Source organism: Ceratotherium simum, chromosome 21, assembly GCF_057802395.1.
Source record: "Ceratotherium simum simum isolate JZ-2026a chromosome 21, ASM5780239v1, whole genome shotgun sequence".
Lineage (NCBI taxonomy): Eukaryota > Metazoa > Chordata > Mammalia > Perissodactyla > Rhinocerotidae > Ceratotherium > Ceratotherium simum.
In genome coordinates this window covers 35,271,248-35,293,910 of record NC_141920.1, presented here as the reverse complement: position 1 = coordinate 35,293,910, position 22,663 = coordinate 35,271,248, and the positions used below count along the sequence as shown (strand labels likewise).

Here is a 22,663-nt window from a genome sequence, read left to right as displayed (position 1 = left end):
AAACAGGGAGTAACTGGGGGTTATGGACCTACATTAGATGGAGGGGCTAGGAGACGCCACTCTGACAGGAGGATTATATGTGAGATCTGAAGGATAGAAGGACCGAGCCAGGTAAAAAGCACGGGGAGAAATGTTCCCAGGAATGGTTATAGCATGTGCATCGGCCCCAGTTTGGAGAGAGCTTGATTTGCAGAGGAGCAGAAAGGTGGCCAGGGTCGAGCACAATGAAGGGGAGGGAGAATAGTGTGAGCCAAGTAAGAGAGGCCAGAGCCAGGTCATACAGGACCTGTGGCCACAGTGGGGAGCTTGGATGTTATCAGTGCACACAATGAGAAGGTGGCTCTTCGGAGAAGAAATTGGAGAGGACAGGAATGGGTGAGGTGAGACAAGCAGAAGGCTGTTGTAGTGTCCAGCCTAGGGATGGTGGGAGTGCATATTAGGGTGGCAGCAGTGGGGGCGGAGAGTAAGGGTGAATTTAAAATAATGTTTTGAAGGTAAACTTGGCTTTCTTCAAGGAGCCAAGGAGAAAGAAGGAGAGGGAAGATTCACAAATAAAAACTCCTTTGGTTTCTGGTTTGAGTACTTGGTGGATCCTGGTGGTGTAAGTACTCACTGATTTGTTGTTGTTAGTGCTGCTGACTCGATTCCAGCTCCTAGCAACCCTGTGTACAGCAGAGTGGAACCCTGCCCGTTCTTTTTGTGCCATCCTCTTCATCTTCCGGCGCTGTATCAGACAGTACTCTGTTGCTATTCATAGGGTTTTCATGGCCAATTTTTTTGAAAATGTGTGGCCAGGTCCTTCCTAGTTTGTCGTACTGTGGAAGCCCCACTGAAACCTGTCCACCATGGGTGACACTGCTGGCATTTGAAATACCAGTGCCATAGATTTCAGCATTAAGACAACATGCAGCCACCACAGTATGACAACTCACAGATGGTGTGGTTTCCTGACCAGGAAACAAACCTGGTCCATGGTGGTGAGAGCACTGAATCTTAACCACTAGACCACCTACTGATTTGAGCAAGAGAAAATCAAGGGTTCAGCATTGAACATGTTATGTTTGAGATGCAGACTTCTTTGTAGAGCTGTCAGGTTGGATGCTTGGAGATGGGTCTCCATGGAGAACACAAATACAAAGGTTATAGATGGTGTTTAAAGCCTTAGAAGGGAGGGGATCACTTAGAAGGAAAAAGAGAAAGTACTTGGGACCAAGCCACGAGACACCCCAAAATCAAGAAGTCGTAGAGAAGGAGTCAGCAAAAGGAAATTGTAGATGAGCACCAGTGAGGTAGGAGGACAAACAGGAGTGTGCAGTTTCCTAGAAACCAAGTAAAGGGTGCTCAAGAAGGAGGGAGCACTCATTGTGTCCCATGTTACCAAGAGGATGGAAGATCAAGCATGAGACGTGGACGTTGAATGAAGCAATGTGAGGTCGCTGTGGCCTTGACGAATAGTGATGGTGCAGCAGTGAGGATGGAAGCCAAATTTGAATGGGTTAAAGATATGCTGAGGAAGAAGAAACAGCAAGTGTAGACTACTCTGGAGAAGTTTGTCTGGGCTATATGAGATCCAGAGATGCTCTTTTTAAAAGATGAGGGAGTGTAGCACAGGTTTTCATGCTGATGAAAATGATCCAGGGGCTGGCCCCTTGGCTTAGCGGTTAAGTGCGCGCGCTCTGCTCCTAGTGGCCTGGGTTCGGATCCCGGGCGCGCACCGACCCACCGCTTGTTGGGCTATGCTGAGGCGGCGTCCCACATACAGCAACTAGAAGGATGTGCAACTATGACATTCAGCTATCTACTGGGGCTTTGGGGAAAAAAAGGAGGAGGATTGGCAATAGACGTTAGCTCAGGGCTGGTCTTCCTCAGCAAAAAGAGGAGGATTGGCATGGATGTTAGCTCAGGGCTGATCTTCCTCACAAAAAAAAAAAAAAGAAATGATCCAGCAGAGAGGGAGAAATTGCTAATGCAGGAAGAAGGGATGACAGAAAGAACCAAGTCATTAACAAGACAAAAGAGATCCAAGGCACAAGAGAAGAATTTGGGCTGGGTCAGGGCAGATAGACTTTCTCTGTCGTAACAGGAGAAGGTGGATGCAGGTGTACACCAGGCTCATTTGTTGGTGGGAAGATAAGAGAGATCACATAATCGCTTCTGATTCTGCAGTGACATAGGAGGAGTGTTAGCTGAGAATGCTTGGGGAGGGTGTTTTAGGTTTGAAGAGAGAGAAGAAGACGTGAGCTATCATCTCAGGTAGAACCTAAAAATTGCATTGGGATTGGGCAGTATTTACTGCTCGCTGAGGTTTGTGACTGTGAAGGGAGAACAATCAGCTGGTCATATGATTTTTTTCCCCAGAGACATTCAGCTGCTAGGGTTGGGGATTTTGCCAGGTATGTACAATGGAGGCAGAAAGAGCCAGGGGATTTGATGTAGTTACAGCAGAGTGATTGAAGTGATGGCCATGGAGTCTAAGCTCTATAAGAACAGACGTGAATCATAGAGAGAAGACGATGTATTGCAAGAAGTAGAGGGACAGTCCTTGTGACTTGAGTTTTGTTCTGTTTTGTTTTTTCATAGTATACATCACCAGTGGTTCTCCTCTTTATTTTTTTTTAGGATGTCTGGAATGGCTGGTCTTTTTAGCATCTCTGGCAAGATATGGGTGAGTAATCTTAAATATGTCCTTGTTGAATCTTGGCAGAGGAGTTTTTTAAGAGTAAGAATGTAGCTTCTAATTAATAAGAAAATAATCACTTATAAATATATAATTTCGCTTTTATTCTTAAGCCACACAACTACTCTCAGGCAGGGTCCTAGTGGAAATATGTCTTTTGTGTAGAAGAGCGTAAATTGAACAAGGACCTGTAATTATTGTGTCAAAGTCGTATTTTCTTAGATCAGTGATGAATCCCTTTATCAAAGCTGAAAGGGCTTATGTGGTTTTACTTTGTCTTATTTTCCCATTCTCATAAGTTCCCTACAGATCAAAGATTATCTAAGCCTGCAAGTGATTCCATATGTCGGGGATCAGCAAACTATAGCTGATCCCTGTGGGCTGGCCACCTATTTTTATGAATAAAGTTTTACTGGAACAGAGCCATGTTCATTCATTATCTATTTTCTGTGACTGCTTTTACACTACAATGGTAGAGTTGAGTAGTTGTGACAGAGACCATATGGCCCACAAGCCTAAAATGTTTACTATCTGGCCCTTTAAGGAAAAGTTTGCATGCCCCTGCTGTATGGAATTGTATCATTTCACTGAGCCATTTCAGTGAGTTATTTAGGTTAAAATGTTGAACTATTATATAATCTTGAATGTGTCACATAACCTTTTGCTCCCTTTTATGTGTAGGGTGGGCTAAATACTACCAGATTTAACAAAATTGCTGTGGAATTAAATATATACCCTTCAAGTATTTCAAAAAGTCTTTAGAGGTGAATCTCTATATGTGTGTTTTCCAAGCTATGATTGTAGGTGATAGTGTCATATTTGGAACTTAATATCAGGGAACTCATGAGGACTTTCTGTTTCTCATGCACACTGATACATGTTGAGGGAAATTTAAGAACAACTTTTTGTGTCCCAGTTTCTCAGTTGTATTATATTTTTTGCCTTGTGAGATAGAATACTTACTTCAGGGTTTTTTTTTTTTTTTTTTATGACAGAGGCTAAATTGGTTGCTTGGATTCAGTCTTTTTTGGTTAAAATTTGGTAACTGCCTTTTTTTGGCATTTGTGTATTATATTAAACAACAACATTTTCCCTTTGTCCAGATAGTTTGAGTTTCATATGGTTTCCTTCTGCTGTTTTCTTAACATTGGTGAGAAGTTTATTCAAGGGCTGAGAATTATGAATTGCAAACTGGGAATTGAGAGTTAGGGATTCTGCCCTTTGTATTATGTTGACACTAGAATCATATATTCTGATAGCCATCCGAGAGCCTTGTAGGTAGCCTTAGAATGTCTAATCCAACAGGATAATTGTAATAGATGGATGTCAGAAATCATTGAGATCAAGATCTTAGCACAGAACCTATAATAAGTGCAGGTCAAGAGATGAACTTGTTTTGTGAGTTAAGAAGAGCTTAGGTGGAAGTTGGTCATGGCCTTCACACATTGTTAAAGAGTAGTTTTACTTTCAAAGACGGTATCAGGGAAGATAAATAATTGCTCTGACTTCATATAGCTTGGCATTTAGTGCTTAGCTAAACAAGAGTTTAGATAAAGAGTTACAGTTTTTCATTATATCATGCAAATGATTACAATGTGTGGCATTTGGAGCACATCAAGGCCGGGAATGGATGTTTTATCTTTGTACACACAGTGCCCAGCCTTGGGCAACATGGATGGATTCCGTGTGGATGCATGGGACTGAAAACAAAGGGCCATTTGGAGAATAGAATATCATTCATCTCTGAATAACCTATTAAGATGTTCTTCTTAGTGATTGAGAAGTAAAGCATATATGATATTTATAGATATATATATATTTAGAATGTCTTTCCACATATCAAAAAAGGGAAGAAAAGGGCCGGCCCTGTGGCTTAGCGGTTAAGTGCACGCGCTCCGCTACTGGTGGCCCGGGTTCGATCCCGGGCGCACACCAACGCACCGCTTCTCCGGCCATGTTGAGGCCGCGTCCCACATACAACAACTAGAAGGATGTGCAGCTATGACATAAACAACTATCTACTGGGGCTTTGGGGAAAAAAATAAATAAATAAAATTATAAAAAAAAGGAACAACAAAATAGAGTTTTATAAGATAGACTGTAGAATTTGACACACAAACAATTACATTTTACATTCTATAAGGTCATATTTGTCTAGTGTTAATACTATATTCTTTTTCTTTTGGTTAGCATTTTCCTGGAATTTTTTTTTATCACTTGCAACCTTTCTGTGGTAGTTATCTTTTAAGTGAGTCTTGTAAAAAGCATATAGCAAGAAGAAATTCTTTTAACTGATAAATTTAGTCCATTTATATTTATTACGATCACTAATACATTTGCTCTGAATATAGATTGTGTATGTGTAGAGGGGTCAGGTGGGAGGGGAGTGTACATGACCAAAAGAATATAAATGGTAGGTTTGTAGGTTGTTTTTATTATCTTCTCATGTGTGTGTATACGTTACCTTAAAAATCTGTAATAGAAATATAATTACACCCTCTGTGTCAGCATCTAGCTTCCCCAAACCTCTTGATAACTTTTGCACTTTCTTTTATTCTTAGAAATAGTGTTTTATTAAATCTCTGGGAAGGGCTCTCACCACCTACCTGTTTCTAGAATCTAACCCTTATCCTCTTATTCACAGAGGGTATGATCCCTGGCTTGGTGGGATCCAATCTTTGACTACCTGTCAGGTCTCTGGTTGCCACTTCAACCTCTAGGTGCAGTCTTGCCTGTTGCTCTCACAGAACCACTTACTGAGCCAGTGCTCCTGGCCCACTCAGTTGGCTTATTTAGCTGGTTTTTCTCCCTTGCTCAAGATCCTCACATCAATGTTGAATGTATAATTGTGGGGAGCATACTCTGTTTTTAACTTATGTCTAAATAATATAAAACTGTACTGCAACCATATTAACAAGAACAGAAGAAGCACAGCATGTGGTGAGACAGAGAGCATGGCTAGAACTAAAAGAGTGTAGTCTTCAAGAAAGAAGATAAAAACAGGGAAGAAAGAAAGACATAGAGGAACTAATGCCAGTGAGGGAAGATTGTTGATGCCTAGCCACAATCTCTTTTTGTGGATACATAGACAGATAGCAGTCAGTCTTTCCTCAGCAACAGTCTCCCCTGGGTGGGTAGCTAGTTAGATGTAAATACTTCCATAGGGAAAATTGCATGTTATTAAGTGGGGGAAAAGATAACAGTTTGTATAGTGTAATGTTTATACAGAGTTTTTGTGTATATTTAGGAAAATGCCTAGAGAGAGATTAATCAGATATCAACAATGGTTATCTCTGATACTGAAATTACAACTGATTTTTAAAAATCTTTTTCTGTATTTGTAATTTTTCTCTAATGAAAAAGAAAAAACAAAAACAAGAGCAACATCTAGAAGATCAGAACTAGTGATTCCTTAAAGTCCTTGAGTTTCTGCCTTAGCAGTGAAGCCAGCTTGCTGGGTCTGGCATTCCGGAGATAAAAGCTGGTCCTCAGGATGCCAGGGTCCCCGGGTGATGACACCCACACAGCTGAGTTCTAATGAACTAAGGGGTTTTGTTGGGTCTGCATTTGACTTTCTTAAATCTACATTAACCTCCCATATGTTCTTGCTTGAATAAACCATTGAGGTGAGGAAGCCCTTTGAATAGTCTTAAAAGCCAGACCCTGTGAGCTTCCTGCTCTCACCTGGAATCCTAGGGATCCTTGATAGATAATTTCTACCACAGTGTGGGACAAGAGTAGATAATCTGGCGTGTTCTTTCCATCACCAAAATTCCAATTGTCTTTCCAATCTAGTCATGATGGCATCCCTTATATATTTTAATTTTTATATAAACTCCTAGAAGTCATTGCCACTTTAGCTATAATACCTATCTTCATGTATAGTTTTTACATTCTGCCCACCTCACAGGAGTCACTGAAGCCTGCAAGATGTACAACAACAAGAGAAGTTTCTCAAAGAGTAGACATCTTCTAGATACAGAATTGATACTGATTTTCTATTTATGGTAGGAATATAAAATTTCTTTAAAATTTTATTCAACTTAAAAAAAAGTGACTCAACTTAATGAAAAATGTTAATAATCTAAAGGATAGTACAAGGTGAGGCTGATGCCATGAAACTGGTGTGCAAAAGATTGAACTTGGGAAGCACCACTGTTGAGGCTGGCGCCATAGTCAGGGTTAGGAATCCTGGGGTTGAAATTTTTGTTTGTGACATATGTTTGGAGAGGCTTTCCAGGCTTTCTGTCTTTTCCTTTCTTTTCACAGTTGGCTACAGTGTGGGCCTTGGCCTGGCTCCACTCCTTAAATCCATCTCACCACTCATTGGAATGTTCTTATCATTTATTCTACTGCAATGATGTCTTTATTTAGTTCTCTCACTCAAATCTGTACGTAGCCAAAACTTAGCTCTAACTCAGTCATCTATTACAATAGTATAATAGTATAAGGTATCAGGCCCATTAAGCAACATTTTTGTGCATTTTAAAGAAACAGTAGGCTGCTTCCTCTAATGAGCACATATAATATTGAACAAGGATCAGTATTTTCTGCAAGTGAAAACTGTCACTGCGTGGCAATTAACAGAATTAGATCAGTTTTAATCTGTTATTGTTTGGAAACATGTATACAGCAAAGCATCAGGTACCTAGTACCATGAAGCCTAACGCTCTTAAGGTGCTCCAAAACCATTGTGGAATCAGGTAGAGTAAACAGATAAAGATTTATGTCTGAGGTTGTGAAAACACAACTTGATTAATGAGGCTTTAGTAATAGTCACCTAAAAGACCACAAGATGGCAGGGCTTCTCTAAGAAGCGCAAATAAATCCTTTAAAGACTAAGTTAACACAAGAAAATTGAAGTGGAGCTTATTTTAAGAGGATGTTTTGAATGTGCTAAGAAGTGTGTGACTCAGAATGCAATGATACAAAGGCAAATAACCTACTGCATTCTAGAAAATAACTTAGAAAGTTTGTTGAGGGTTACTTGAATCATTTATTTTGCAGAAAGGGCATAAGACACTGTCCAGAAGGACTTAAAACTGCACATTGTTCATTCTAACCATATGAGTAAGGCAGAACGGCAGATATTTATAAAGCAAATTCCAGAGTACATACATCCATGGGTCAGCACAAATGCAGACTGGCTTTCCATATCTTCTAATTCTTTGGTACGTTTCAGAGTTTATTCCTGATGATGGCACTGAGTCATCAAGAACAGCATAAACTGTGTTCAATACATAGAATTTTCTAAAGCAGGGCCCAGTGCAATACATTTTAGAATTCCATTGAAAAGAGTTTGAATGAAACAGTGTTTTGATATCCCAAATACCTCTTTTGCCTGCTGAGTTGCAGAATGCTGGATTATTCTTAATAAACAATTGCCCTGGGTAAAGACAGAAGGATGACCAATGCCACCAATAGAGGACAGATGATAGTTTACAAATTAAGAGTTGTTTGCATTTCCTAAGAATAGTTTAAGGATTTGCTAGTATCATTTTCTTAGTCAACAAATATTTATTATTAACACTGATTATATGTGTTAGTGTTTAAAATACTAGCTGAGTCTTTAGATCTGTCTCTTCTGCTGAATAAGAAATTGGAGACAGGGGATCTCAGATTATTCTAGATCAGTTAACAAGCTTTTTTATTTGTTTATCATTCAGAATTAAGCCAGAATGAAATATGTTACTTAATTGTATTGACATTTATAAACCGAGAAACCAATGGGAGATACTTGAGTAATTCAGATTTTGAGGAACATTAAATTAAAATAGAAGCTTGAACTCATTTTCAGCCACCTCATCAGTTCTGGGCAAGTCATTCAGTCTTTATCTCTGCCTGCTGAGGCATTTAGCTTGGAGCCATTTCATCATGTGCCCAATAATTGCTCGTATCATAGTGAATTACTGTTTTTGAAGCTCTAAGGGCCTAAAACAGATGGCTACTAAACCCTCATAAGGAAGCATGGCTCCTTCAAGTCCACATGTAAGTGGGCTTTGACTCCAGACTAGCAGGTTCATATCTGTAATTCTGTATTATTTAGCATGTAAATAATTTCTAGCCAAGATCGTATCTCTTCACTCATTTTTTGGTGTTTGGTATCAAACAGAGTCCCAGGGAACAGTTAAGCATGTGCGCTCTACTCAAAGATGAAATCTTATAATGAATTGCTCATAATGAATTAACTGGAAAAATTTTCTTCTAGTATTACATTTTAGGTTTTATGGCAATTTAGGGAAGTTGTTAAGAATGGGTAAGGGTAGAGCAATGAGAATCTGATTAGAAAAAAGGAAGTATAGAGACATTTTAAATGGTTGATGTTCTTAAGTAGTAATTTAGTTCTACTTAAAAATTGGTAATGAGTCAAGAAGTTTAATTTTTTATAGATGCCATATTATGAGTTAAAAGTGAGGTATATATAATTATTAGGCAAGAGTGACCAAAAAAATCTATCATGATGGAAGAAGGGACTAGAAAAACAATTCTACCAGAATTCTACTAGATCATGGACTTCAAGGAAGTGTAACAAAACTCTTACTAGAAAGGACCTTGATTATTACTCTCAGATTCTCAATGTTGTAAAATTTGACTTATTTTTGAAGAATCAGATAGATGCATAAACTACTGGATGAACTTTGTGGGAGCTCATATATGTAGAAACAATTTGCGGACTTGAGTTGTAGCTAGAGAGGGAGATTCAAACACGTTTAATCCTCATTGTAAGTAATTTTTTTTTTTTTTCTTCTGATTACAGCATCTTCACAACTATTTCACAGTGACCCTTGGAATTCCTGCTTGGTGTTCATATGTCTTTTTCGTCATAGCCACCTTGATTTTTGGCCTTTTCATGGGTCTGGTAAGAGATAAAGCCAATCTTTTTTCCTGTCTTTAAAGCCAACTAGTTTTCATGCAAAGTTAGAAAGCATTCAAGAAAGAAAAAGCACATAAACAGATAATATTTTGTGTGTAATCTAAACAGTTAAATAGCATTTGCTTGTTTGATACTGCTTTCAATGATAACTGTGATATAATGGAAAATTCATTAAATTATTATCTCCTAAGCGTAGCCTTTAAATATTCTGCCCAAAATATAGACAGTGATGAAAGAAGAAATAGAGACTTACTTGAATTGGTAGTCAGTTTCCAAGACAACCGAGTCAGCTGTGATTTCACACATTGCCTGCTTGATTAGAATGCTGATGATAAGGCCAAAGCTGTGAATTTGTTCCTTGGGTGAACAAGATGATTTTTTCTTGTTCATATTCTCAAATTGAACATCTAATCCTGAACAGCTGCTTATACATACACTCTGGTTTTCCCAAGGTGGATTTTGTATGGTAATGTGAATGAAAACACAGTCATTATGGAAAAAAATAAGATGCAAAGCACATCACTATATCTTCTTTGGGTATGAAGATCACTATCCAGTAGGTATCTGTGCATTTTCTCCCTAGATATTTTAGGTAAGAGTTGGAATAATAAATTTATTTGGTTAACTATATAGGCAACTATAAATGTTTTGGCATGTTTTACTCTTTGATATAATTTTTTTATCTTTGTCTTTACTTACACTTGATCAATTTGATTGAGCTTTAAACTCTAATTAAGATAAGAACTTCTTAAAAGTCATTATGCTCTATGTTAATTATAGCTCCTAAACACTGTATTATATGAATAACTGATGATAACTAAAAATTTATATAAAAAGAGACTTTTAGGTAAGATTATCTTACAGTCTGTCTTTACATTTTATAATGAATTTCTGCTCTTTAGAAATATCTTTTTAAAAATAAACTTAAAATGTTAGCAGTTGCCTTGAAAGCAAGTCATAACTTGAGACAGGAGCCAAGGAGTCTTGATTTTATTTTGCCATGAACATGCTTACTGCATATTATGGTTTCTATTTGAGATTTGACTGCTGATGTTAATTTCAAAGGTGGGGATAAAACTTAGATAAGTCATTGATTAGGTCCTGGGTATGTTCCGTTCTGTTGCATTAATCTTATTGCTAATTAACTTGTCCCTAATGCTCTGGCCTAAAAGGATTTGACTTTGGATGTAAATTTGACTTTGGATATAAATGTACTACTCCCGTCTACTGTCTAGTGCTAGATTTTTCTAGCAGTGTATTCTGGAGGCACATGAGTGTGAGGCTCTTTTAGTGCAAGCAGTATGAGTTCCTGGGCAATTCTAACGTCGTTATGGAGAATGTAGGTTGAGTATGAGCCTATTGGAAGACCATTAAAAACTCTTCTCAGCATAAAGTGTTTTAGAATTTTATCTTTGAGGTTGACTTTAAGTCCACAGAATCAAGTCAGGCCTGCCTCTGCCCTAAGTCATTTGGAAATTTAGATTTAAATAATCAGTGTAGGAAAGTTATTAGAGGCTTGCCCTGAAGAAAGAAGAGAGTTGATTCTAGAGACTGTTCAAGTGATTAAGTGATATAGAATATTGTTCCTTTATGGGAAATTGGGAAGAGAACTTGAACAAAATAATAGTAATTTCAAAGCAGTGATAGACTCCTAATTTTCTGTTAATACATTTCCATAAAATAGCAAACACTTATCTCTCCTCAAAATGCCTTTTCTAAAACTGTAATATGTGTTAAAAGAAACACACACAGCTAGAATTTTTGCCTGCAATGAGATCTCCAGGTATGTAGTTCAGTACTCTGTTTCGCCTTTACCATTAACTGGGGCCTGAAAGCAGAGCCTAGTCATGCAGTCATGTGAAGTTTGGTCCTGGTGACCTGGGAAGATTTCCTTCCCTCTGAGTCTTTATGGAGTTGAACTTACACAGTGGCCAGGAGGGGCAGGATGTTTTCCATAGAGAAGAGATTTCCTGATCAAGTCATTATTTCCCATAAGCCTGACTATTATGTTTCCTGTTTTTTCCTAATTTTAAAAAATGAGAAGTCAAAACAAGGCTGCTAGTTTGATTTTTGTTTGTTTTCTTGATTGAGCCTGGTGATGGTTGAAATATTTTACTAAATGTTATTTTTCACATGTAAACAAAGGGCTCAGTTTTAGAAATCAAGTATACATTTTGCATTTCAAACCAATATGGGAAAGATCATTAAGTGCATAGTCTATATATCAGATCACTCTGGCAGCATCATTTTCCACTGTTAGCAACTCTGCCATGAAGGATGGAAGTCAGCAGAGCTCTACACAAGCAGAAAAGCAATGGAAAACACAGGCAGCGATCTTTACCCTGCATTATCTGGTCCTCATTTTGGTTGGTTTATATGGACACTATCTAAATTTTGGTGCTTGGGTAGATTATTTTTCTACATGCTGCTGACCAGTGCCTAGCACAGAGCCTCTCACAGATGAGGGTCTCCAGTATTAGGAGGCATAGATGTCACTGTCTATGAGAGATGGTAAATCTGTCTGCTCTCCTCATTTAGATGTGTGGCTGTCTGCTCCTACCTGGGTAAAACCTGAAACTTGAAAATATAACCCTGGAAAGGAAGATGAGGAGGAAGGCAGCATCCCCCTATAGACCCTGTTTTTTTTTTTTTTTTATGAGGAAGATTAGCCTTGAGCTAACATCCGTTGCCAATCCTCCTCTTTTTGCCGAGGAAGATTGGCCCTGGGCTAACATCCATGCCTACCTTCCTCTACTTTATATGGGACACCGCCACAGCATGGCTTGACAAGCGGTGCATCGGTCCGTGCCCAGGACCCGAACCCGCGAACCCCAGGCCACCCAAGCGGAGCATGCGGACTTAACTGCTATGCCACTGGGCTAGCCCCTAGACCCTGTTTTTAAACATTGCCATGGCTCAGAAAGTGGCCTCTTCCAAGGGAGTAATTCTCTAGACCAGAAAATAGATCTTGAACTGAGAGAATCGGGGAGATGAGAGGGTTTTCCTCCCAATTTCTGAAAAGGAAGACTATATATTGGAATTGTGTACTATTTGACATAAAGCAGACCTTGGTGGTAGGCTAGCCGAAACATGTCCTTTCAAGAGAGAGTGCAAGAGAACAGTTAAGTGACTTGTCTAGGGTCACACAGCTAAGAGAGAGAAGGTTGAGGCCAGTGTCCCATAAGTCTTTTCCAGGGCTCCTTACCTAGTCCTCTAGATGGCCCCAGTATATCACAGGTGGGACTTAACTGTTCCCAGGCTTTGTTGTAAATGCCAATATTTGTCACTGGCAGGTGTTTCTTCTTTCACTTGCAATATGTCTGGACCAAAAATTTCCCCTCCAGTTGGAATTAAGAAAGGCAAAAGAAAAAAAAAAAATCACAAAAAGTATTATGTCCCATGAATAGCTAATAAGCACATTACTATCACATTAAAAATGTAAGTTTTCGCTCAGTCTTTTCAGATGGAAATGTTTTCCTCTTTGTTGTTCAAATCAATTGAATGACTAGGAGCTTGTTCCTCTCCAACCCACAGAGCTTTGTGCAGGCCATTGCCCCACCACAGGGGTCTCCTCAGCTGGTGCTTGGGGCTTTCTCTGGATCTAGGAGCCCGCATTACGCAATTTGGTGTAGCTTAGAGGAGCCAGACAGCTGGGGCTGCTCATCCTCTCCTGACTATGCCCTGGACCTTAAATGCCTCCTCCTTCAAGTGGTCCTTCTCAATCCTTCCCCACCCTATTACTGGTTGTAATCTCTATCTCTCTCTTGAATATCTATCAAAGTGCTTTATTCATTTTTCTATTGAGACTCGTTCCATATTGTTTTATAATTAAACTGCCATTTTTTTCTCTTTTTGAACCTCTTCCCCTAGATGTTAGCATGATTCCTTGAACCTAATGAACCAAATGTTGAGTGAAGTAGTAAATGAATACAGATGGTAATAATCAAAGCAGGTTACTCATTTGATGTTTGTGAAATTAAATCAAAAGGACTATGACTTTGGGTTCTTTAAAAGTTTAGAGCACCTTAAAACACTAAAGTATGAAGTACTATTCCTAAAGACCAGGCAATTATTCAAAGTGTAGGCTAAGTCTGGGAGTTAGCTAGATACAAGAAGAAATGTATAGGCCTTCTAAACAGGCAGCTTCTTCCTGTGTTGGGTCTCTCTGTGCTGTGTGGTGCTGTAAGGTCAGTATGTAGGGGAAGGTGTAGAGAGTGGCCCCATGTTGTTCCAGCTCCAGCTAACTTGGCTCTGTTTGACACATCCCATCAGTTTCATCACCATGGCCCGTGCCAATCTAGGCATGGAACATGGACTAGGATGAACCTGCCCCTAAGGAGCTTGTAGTTTACGAAGGGAAAGGACATGTTAATAGTAAGTAGAAAGTGACTCATGCTGCAATCAAGGTCGGAGGTGAAGCCAGTCAATCACTGTCTAAAATAGGATTTAGTTCACATCATTGATGGGTTTTCTCACAATTTATCCCTGTAGAAATTTCTTTTGATGCTCTTCAGAATTCTAGACCCTAAAATATTCTTCCACACAATCAGGGTTACCTATTGGTGAGGGGCAGCTCATATACAGACTAGTTTTATTTGTCTAGAATAGTGTTTTTTAAAAGACCATTTTAGACTTGGCTGATAGTATCTTTTTTCTTATACCTGCTTGATTCATCTAGTTTTATCTAGGGGTAGTGGCTCTCTGTAGACATTTGCCTTTGTTACCTCTGTTCTAAATTAATAGTATTTTCCTATATGATGTCACATTTGAAAAATAGGAAATTCTTAATAACATCCTTGTCTTTTTTGAGGACTTTTGACCAATTGCTAATTATTTGTCTATGAATATCTGTTTATAGAAGCAAGGCCTGATTTTGAGGTTCTTTGGTAATAAATGTCCTATCTACTCACTGTAAAATCACTTTTTTCCTTCCAGGTCTTGGTGGTAATATCAGAATGTTTCTATGTGCCACTTCCAAGGCATTTATCTGAACATTCCAGTAAGTATGATAAACTCATGCGATAGAGTATTTTTGGAATTCAGTGGTGTGCCCTTTTGTGCTCATATAGATAGTGGGTTTTCCCCCTGACTTGCTAGGTGATCAAACCATTGTCACTACCCAGTTCCCTGAAATGTGTTGTTTAGATAGATTTGAGCAAAAATTCTTTTTTTCCTCTCGTAAATTAGGGAATATTTCATTGTGTCAGTTGCTTTTTCCCTTTAAGTGTATGCCCTTCATTGATCATTTGACACCTTTTCTTTCATTCAGACTGCAATGAGAAGGGAGGGAAGGGAATTCACATTTATTCAATCTCCTATAGAGGCATACCTCGAAAATGTTGTGGGTTCAGTTCCAGACCACCACAATAAGGCAATATCGCAATGAAGCGAGTCACATGAATTTTTTGGTTTCCCAGTGCATATAAAAGTTATGTTTACACTATACTATAGTCTATTAAGTGTGCAATAGCATTATGTCTAAAAAACAATGTACATGCCTTAATTTAAAAATACTTTATTGCTAAAAAATGCTACCCATCATCTGAGCTTTTAGCAAGTCATAATCTTTTTGCTGGTGGAGGGTCTCGCCTTAGTGTTGATGGCTGCTGACTCATCAGGGTGGTGGTTGCTGAAGGTTCAGGTGGTTGTGGTAATTTCTTAAAATAAGACAACAATAAAGTTTGCCACATTGACTGACTCTTAATTTCATGAACGATTTCTCTGTAGCATGCGGTGCTGTTTGATAGCATTTTACCCACTTCTTTCAAAGAAAGAACTTCTTTCAAAATTAAAGTCAGTCCTCTCAAACTCTGCTGCTGCTTTATCAACTAAGTTTATGTGATATTCTAAATCCTTTGTTGTCATTTCAACAATCTTCACCAGGAGTAGAGTCCATCACAAGTAACCACTTTCTTTGCTCATCCATAAGAAGCAGCTCCTCATGTGTTAAAGTTTTATCATGAGATTGCAGCAATTCAGTCACATCTTGAGGCCCTACTTCTAATTCTAGTTCTCTTGCTATTTCCACCATATCTCCAGTTACTTCCTCCACTGAAGTCCTGAACTGCTCAAAGTCATCCATCAGGGTTGGAACCAACTTCTTCCAAACTCCTGTTAATGTTGATATTTTGACCTCTTCCCGTGAATCACAAATATTCTTAATGGTATCTAGAATGGTGAATCCTTTCCAGAAGGTTTTCAATTGACTTTAACCAGGTCCATCAGAGGAATCACTATCTATGGCAGCTATAGCCTTAAAAAATGTATTTCTTAAATATTAAGACTTGAAAGTCAAAATTACTCCTTGATTCATGGGCTGCAGAGTGGATGTTGTATTAGCAGGCATGAAAACAACATTTATCTCGTTGTACATCTCCATCAGAGCTCTTGAGTGACCAGGTGCATTGTCAATGAGCAGTAATATTTTGAAAGGAATCTTTTTTCCTGAGCAGTAGGTCTCAACTGTAGGTTTAAAATATTTAATAAACCATGTTGTAATCAAATGTGCTGTCATCCAGGCTTTCTTGTTCTGTTTGTAGAGCGCAGGCAGAGTAGGTTTAGCATAATTCTTAAGGGCCCTAGGATTTTCGGAATGGTAAATGAGCGTTGGCTTCAATTTAAAGTCACCAGCTGCATTAGCCCCTAACAGGAGAGTCAGCCTGTCCTTTGAAGCTTTGGAGCCAGGCACTGACTTCTCCTCTCTAGCTATGAAAGTCCTAGATGGCATCTTCTTCCAATATAAGGCTGTTTTGTCTGCATTGAAAATCTGTTGTTTAGTGTAGCCACCTTCATTAGTTATCTTAGCCAGATCTTCTGGATAACTTGCTGCAGCTTCTACATCAGCATTTGCTGCTTCACCTGGCACTTTCATGTTATGGCGATGGCTTCTTCCCTTAAACCTCCATGAACAGCCTCTGTTAGCTTCACACTTTTCTTCTGCAGTTTTCTTACCTCTCTCAGCCTTCATAGAATTGAAGAGAGTTAGGGCCTTGCTCTAGATTAGGCTTTGGCTTAAGGGAATGTTGTGGCTGGTTTGATCTTCTATCCAGACCACTAAAATTTTCTGCATATCAGCAATAAGGCTATTTCCGTTTCTTATCATTCATGTGTTCACTGGAGTAGCATTTTTTATTTCTTTCCAGAACTTTTCCTTTGCATTCACAACTTGGCTAACTATTTGGTGTAAGAGGCCTAGCTTTGGGCCTGTTTGCCCTTTTGACATGCCTTCCTCACTAAGCTTAATCATTTCTAGCTTTTGATTTAAAGTGAGAGATGTGTGACTCTTCATTTGAACACTTAGAGGCCATTGTAGAGTTATTAATTGGCCTAATTTCAATATTGTTGTGTCTCGGGGAATAGGGAGGCCTGAGGAGAGGGAGAGAGACGAGGGAATGGCAGGTAGGTGGAACAGTCGGAACACATACGTTTATTAAGTTCACTGTCGTATATGGGCGTGGTTCATGGCTCCCAAAAATAATTACAGTAGTAACATCAAAGATCACTGATCATAGATCACCATAACAAATATAATAATAATGAAAAACTTTGAAATATTGCGAGAATTACCAAAATGTAACACAAAGACACGAAGTGAGCAAATGCTGTTGGAAAAATGGTACCTATAGAGACTTGCTTAATCGAGGGTTGCCACAAACCTTCAATTTGTAAAAAATGCAATATATACGAAGCACAATAAAATGAGGTATGCCTGTATACCAGTAACCATCCTAAGTCCTTTAAAAGCAGTCTTCTCAATACTTGCACTGCTCCACCCTGTTTCTGGGACCCAATAGCCCTGGATTTGCATGTTTTTATTCCTACTTTTGAGCCTTTGCATGAAGACTTTTATGAGACTGTAATTGTTGAATTTTATGTGGGAATTTAAATAAGCTTATATTTATTTTTAGTGCTTGAAGTGTTCAAGGCTTTGAGACTTCCACAGATAATTAGAAAATATATTATGTTCCTTAGAATTCTTAAAAGTAAGAGAAACTCAGTTTAAAGCAACTTAGGGAAAAAAGGAAAATTTATTATCTCACATAACTGAAAAAGTCCAGGGATGTTCTGGTGTCAAGCACAGCCCAAGGGATATTTAGATTTCTGTTTCCACGTGGCTAATTCAGTAGCTGTCAACAGCCGTAACGCACATTTTATCAGCTTAGCAATCCCTGTAGAAAGAGAGAAAGTTTTTTCTTCCTCACTCTGGCCCACAACTCCTGGGAAGTACTCTGATTGGCTCTGACTTGAGTAAGTCACATTTCTAAACCAATCACCATGACCAGTGAGTGCATCACTGAGCAGTCTGCAAGGTACAAAGTACAAAGCATGAAGGAACCTTTGCCCTCCCTGGCCCTGTGCTCTGCCAAAGTGAACATGGTCGGTGAAATCTCCAGAGGGGGATGGAGAAGCCCTAGATGGGGCTAGGATGCCAGCCGGAGATCTGTCTTGTGTGATAACCTAGCTTCTAGATGGAGAAAACTGTCAGGTGCCCCATTGTTTAATTTCACAGCTAAACACACTCAGTTGATTGTTCAGTGACCGTTGTTTATTCAGAGGACATTGCCCTTTCTTCCCTCCACAGAGCAGAATCGGGAGTCAGAGGAGGCTCACAGGGCTGAACAGTTGCAGGATGCAGAGGAGGAAAAAGAAGATTCAAATGAAGAAGAAAACAAGGACAGCCTTGTAGATGATGAAGAGGAGAAAGAAGACCTTGGCGATGAGGATGAAGCAGAGGAGGAAGAGGAGGAAGACAACCTGACTGCTGGTGTGGATGAGGAGAGGAATGACGCCCAGGACCAGGGTCCCCTGAGAGAGGCGCAGGAAGACGTAGAAGCTGATGCGACTGAAGACGACGTCCCTCAGCAGCGCTCTTCAGCTGACACAGAGGTGGCGGAAGACACATTGAGGCAGCGCAAAAGTCAGCATGCTGATAAGGGACCATAGGTTTAATGACAGTATTTCCAAGAATACAGACCAAAGGAATATGTCAGCTTTCCTCTGGTCTGCGGTTTAAACCAAATCCTTATTTTGTCCTGAATGAGCAAGCTTCTCTTAAAAAAAAACAATCTCTAGTCATGTAGTCTCATGGCATTAAGCCTCATGTATATTAATGAGAATTTCAGGCATGACAATCAGGATACAAAAAAACAAACGTGGTGTTAGGATCTGTCTGGGGACTTGGGATGGGCACAAGTTTATTTGCTTGGGGCTGGAGAGATTTGACCAGAGGAAACAACCCCTCATGAGCATCGTTCATAGACGAGGCTGCAGTCTCCATAAAGTGAAAGCAGAGCAGCCTGAGTGTCCTCAAAGTGTAGCAGAAGTCTTGCTTCCTCTTCTTGTGTGAAGTATTTATTTTTGTCAAACTGTAAGAAATGCCAGGCACCACTGAACAGGGACACAGTTTTAGAGAAATTGAGAGGGCCCTGGATATTATTGTAGAAAAGAGCTTGGAATTCATCCCAACTCTCTAAATCTCGTGTTTTATGTTTTGTTTCTTACCTTTCACATTTCCAACTTTCTCACCGTGGGCCTGCAGGCTCCCCACAATCTTCACAATACTTTCTTAGTGAGAGGACTCAGGCAGCAGCTGAGTTGACATCAGCTGCATTTATTCTGACTTTAGAGTTGAGCTAATCAGGAACCACAGCTCATGAATCTATGATTGCCAACCATCTCGAGTGAAATGTTGTAACTTTTGGAGATTCAAAAGGAAGTAGGGATTTTACAGGAGAGACTTTTGTTGTTGTTTTTTGCCAAAATGTAGTAATTTTTTTTCAAAAAGTTCTTGGAGCAATATTCTTTTTGAAGCCAGAAGTCTCCTAAGTGTTGCCAGTACAAGGTAGTCTTGTGAAGAAAACTCAAATACTGTGTTGTTTTGTTTCCATCTCAAGGGGTTCCCTGGCTCTTGAACCATTTTAATAATAACTAAAAAACCATTTCTGGTTTTCCTTCAATGATGTGCTTTTGGTGAAAGAATTAATGAAAGTGAATATCTAGAAATGAAAGATTTGGTTTCGTTTCCTTCTTCCTTAATCTTGTAAAAAATTTTATCCCTGTAAATCTCTCACTAGTCAATCTACTAAAAGTACCCCAGGGGCCCAATTTCTTTTAAAAAATCTATCCATCTACTTCTGCCTTACCTGATTTATGTCTTAGAATGAATTCATAAAATTAGATTCCAAGCTTATGAAAGATGTCTGAAGTTGATCCCACACCCCTTGGGTCCAGACAGAATAATAAGTAGTACAGGTTTATGAAATTCAAAGTTTCTGTCATCTTTAAAAAGAAATATGCAATATACTCCTATCTGGCTGTTTAAATAACCCTTGCCTTGTATTAACTTTGAATACTGGCTCACTGGAAGAGGGGGAGGTTCTGAAACTCTCTACCCTGGTGTGGTTGAATGAGTCAGTTGCAAGCCTCACACAAAGGGAGTTTTTATTCTGACAGAATCCAGTTTTTAGAGATGGTTATTTTTCATCTTTCCAGCTCACTTACCTGACAGTCTTATCCCCCAGTACGGTGAGGTTCATTAAGAGTCACCAATAGTTCTTGTCTTCAGATAGGAACATGACCAAGTTTGAAGCCATCACTGAACTGGCAGACTGGGAAAACCTTGACTTTTGCTCATTACTGTCCCTCCTGCCATGAGGTCTCTGACACATCCTCTCCCAAAGCACCACGATTCTGATGGCGGCAGCTCCATCTCCCTGATAGCAGGAAGCCTTTCTGGACCAGAGCTGAGCTGGGTCTACCCTCTTGTCACTGGATTTCTTTCTCTTATAATCAGCTGGAACAGTTTTCAAAGATCATTAAGTTCAACTTCAGATGCATGGAATAAGAAAGGTTTCATAGTAGCTTTTCTGTATAATGCACCCCCCCCCATATTGAAATATTTGGGTTTTTTTAAGTGGAGTATTTGACTAGAGGGGAAGGAATGAAGAAATACAATCTGCTTTGGCTTTTTATAAATGTAAGGCCAATTTCCACTTGGATCCCAAATAGTACCTAATTATGTAATAAGAAAAATGTAGTTTCTTTCTCAGCAACACTTTAAAAAATTGGCAGAAGAAGAGAAAACAGTTTGGAGAAGAGGATCCATTAAAAATTGAAGTGTCTGGCTATGGGAACCATTTTTCCCTTTTTTTAACATCGTGGCAAAAGATAGGGTTTTTACTAAATGGCTTGATAAGTACACATCTAATTTAATTTCTTTCCATTTGAGGCCTTTAGGTTTGTTTTTAATACTTAATGAATATAAAACTAAAAGAGAAAAGTCAACCTAAAGTAATTTAAAATTGGATTAACATTTCAATAGGATTTTATGGATTTTTCCTGTAGATAATATATTTAATCCAAAAGTCAAGTGCATGGAAACATGATTTTGATTTAAAAAATAAATAATCATGCTTCCCTCTATCGCAATATCAGTTATTTAAGTACAGAATAGAATTTTGTATAAATCAAAATTAGGTAAATTAAATAAAAGTAAATGGATTTTGGAATGGGGGTGCAGTGCTTTATGTGTGAGTAGTTGGAGCAGGGTGCCTTTTCACTGATTAGAAGGAAAGTTTGAAACTTCAGCTACCTTTTTCCGAGTTACTTTTATTATTCTTGCAAGAATAATATTCTGCAATTGTTCATCTCTTGCAAGATCTACTAAACCACCCCAAGTTGCTGAGAAAGTTCAAATTGAAGCAACATATAGGTAGTCCCCCTTCTTTCCTTCCCTGTGGAGGGTAAGCATTGAATGGGGTGAGAGGTGGGGCGCTTTGAGTTCACAGGGCCATGCACTTGCCCTGCGTGGGCGCGTACTTACAACTGATCTCGTGCCTGTGATCCCCGTTAGCCACCGGCCTCTGTAACTACACAAAGGAATCCAAAATCTGTACTGTAATAAAAAGTAAACAAGCTGTGGCTGGGTTGGCTATTGACAATGGAGAAAGCCAAATTTTTACTTTTTTACGGCTAAAACCCTCGTTGATCGCTATGGTGTTGCTACATGATTTCGGTATATATAAGCCTGCAGAGCCTGCATCCTGGAATACCTTTGGAGCAGGTGATAAAAATGTCTTTTAAGTAAGTACTTAGTATGTGACTTTTTATTACCAAGTCCTTTAAGAGTGGAGCCTGTATGCTGCTTTACAGAATGGGAAACATTAAAGACTCTATTAAAGGTAGAAACAATAGGGTACACCTGAGATTTCAGCATAAAACCTTAAATTGGCGTGAAGGGAGAGATTGGTGCTTTTGCTAATGTGTATTGATAGTTCATCTGTGTCCTTCATTTCAGTGTTGAAGTATTATTTTGCCAGTATTATAAATGTGTGATTGACCCATCCTGTCAAATATAACAACATTTTGGAAAGTATTCATGTAAATCTTTTGTGCCAACAGAAAAGTTCCTTCTTTTTTAGTATCACTTTACCTCAGTCCTACATTTTGCTCCTCTTTAGAAGATTATGGCTTGTCTTGAAAAACCAAATGTGGAGTCATCAAGTCTGAAGAACCCCGATGTGGTAGCTTTTTGAGCATCTTTCCTGAACCAGACGGGTGGGTTGAAAGGCCTTTGACAATTTCAGACCAGGATGTGGCCTTCAGATGGCTTCTTCTCAGTAAAGTTTCATGTGAACTGTAACACTGTATATATGTGAATCATACAACTTGAACGTTTCTGATGTAGTTTAATCATATTTGTTACTAAATAGCTTCTTCATGCAAATGTAATTTTTATACTAAAAATACTGTTTATTTGTATTGCAATACATTATAAATTTGTTATTCATATTCTTTGTAATAGTCTTAACTGTTTAGCCCAGTGATATTTAATTATTTTTCTTTTCATCCATGTGTTCTTTGCTTCCTCAAATAGCATCTGCAGCAACTGGGGTGGGAAATCAAGATATGTATCTCAAGTAGTACATTGCCCAAATTACAAATCACCTTATCTCAAAATTGTACATAATCTTTGATCCCCTGTGTTTTCATTTTATTGTAAATTTCCATTTGCATCAAATCCTAATGATAGTGATAACCAAGTAAAAACAAAACAGTGTATTCCTTTTCATATAACTATTTTCATAAAAATCATTTGCCTAGGCAGTGAAAAA

General features: G+C 38.8%; 1 protein-coding gene across 1 annotated transcript in view; it reads left to right on the top strand.

Moving 5' to 3' along the window:
• The window catches only part of TMX4 (thioredoxin related transmembrane protein 4), a 44,577-nt gene extending 22,239 nt beyond the window's left edge, over positions 1 to 22,338 (top strand). The window contains exons 5-8 of the mRNA XM_004433766.3: positions 2,620 to 2,665; positions 9,435 to 9,536; positions 14,487 to 14,550; positions 18,133 to 22,338. Of these exons, the coding sequence (XP_004433823.1) occupies positions 2,620 to 2,665; positions 9,435 to 9,536; positions 14,487 to 14,550; positions 18,133 to 18,494 (574 nt within the window). The 3' untranslated portion in view covers positions 18,495 to 22,338. The remainder of the gene's footprint in view (positions 1 to 2,619; positions 2,666 to 9,434; positions 9,537 to 14,486; positions 14,551 to 18,132) is intronic.
• The last annotated feature ends 325 nt before the right edge of the window (positions 22,339 to 22,663 follow it).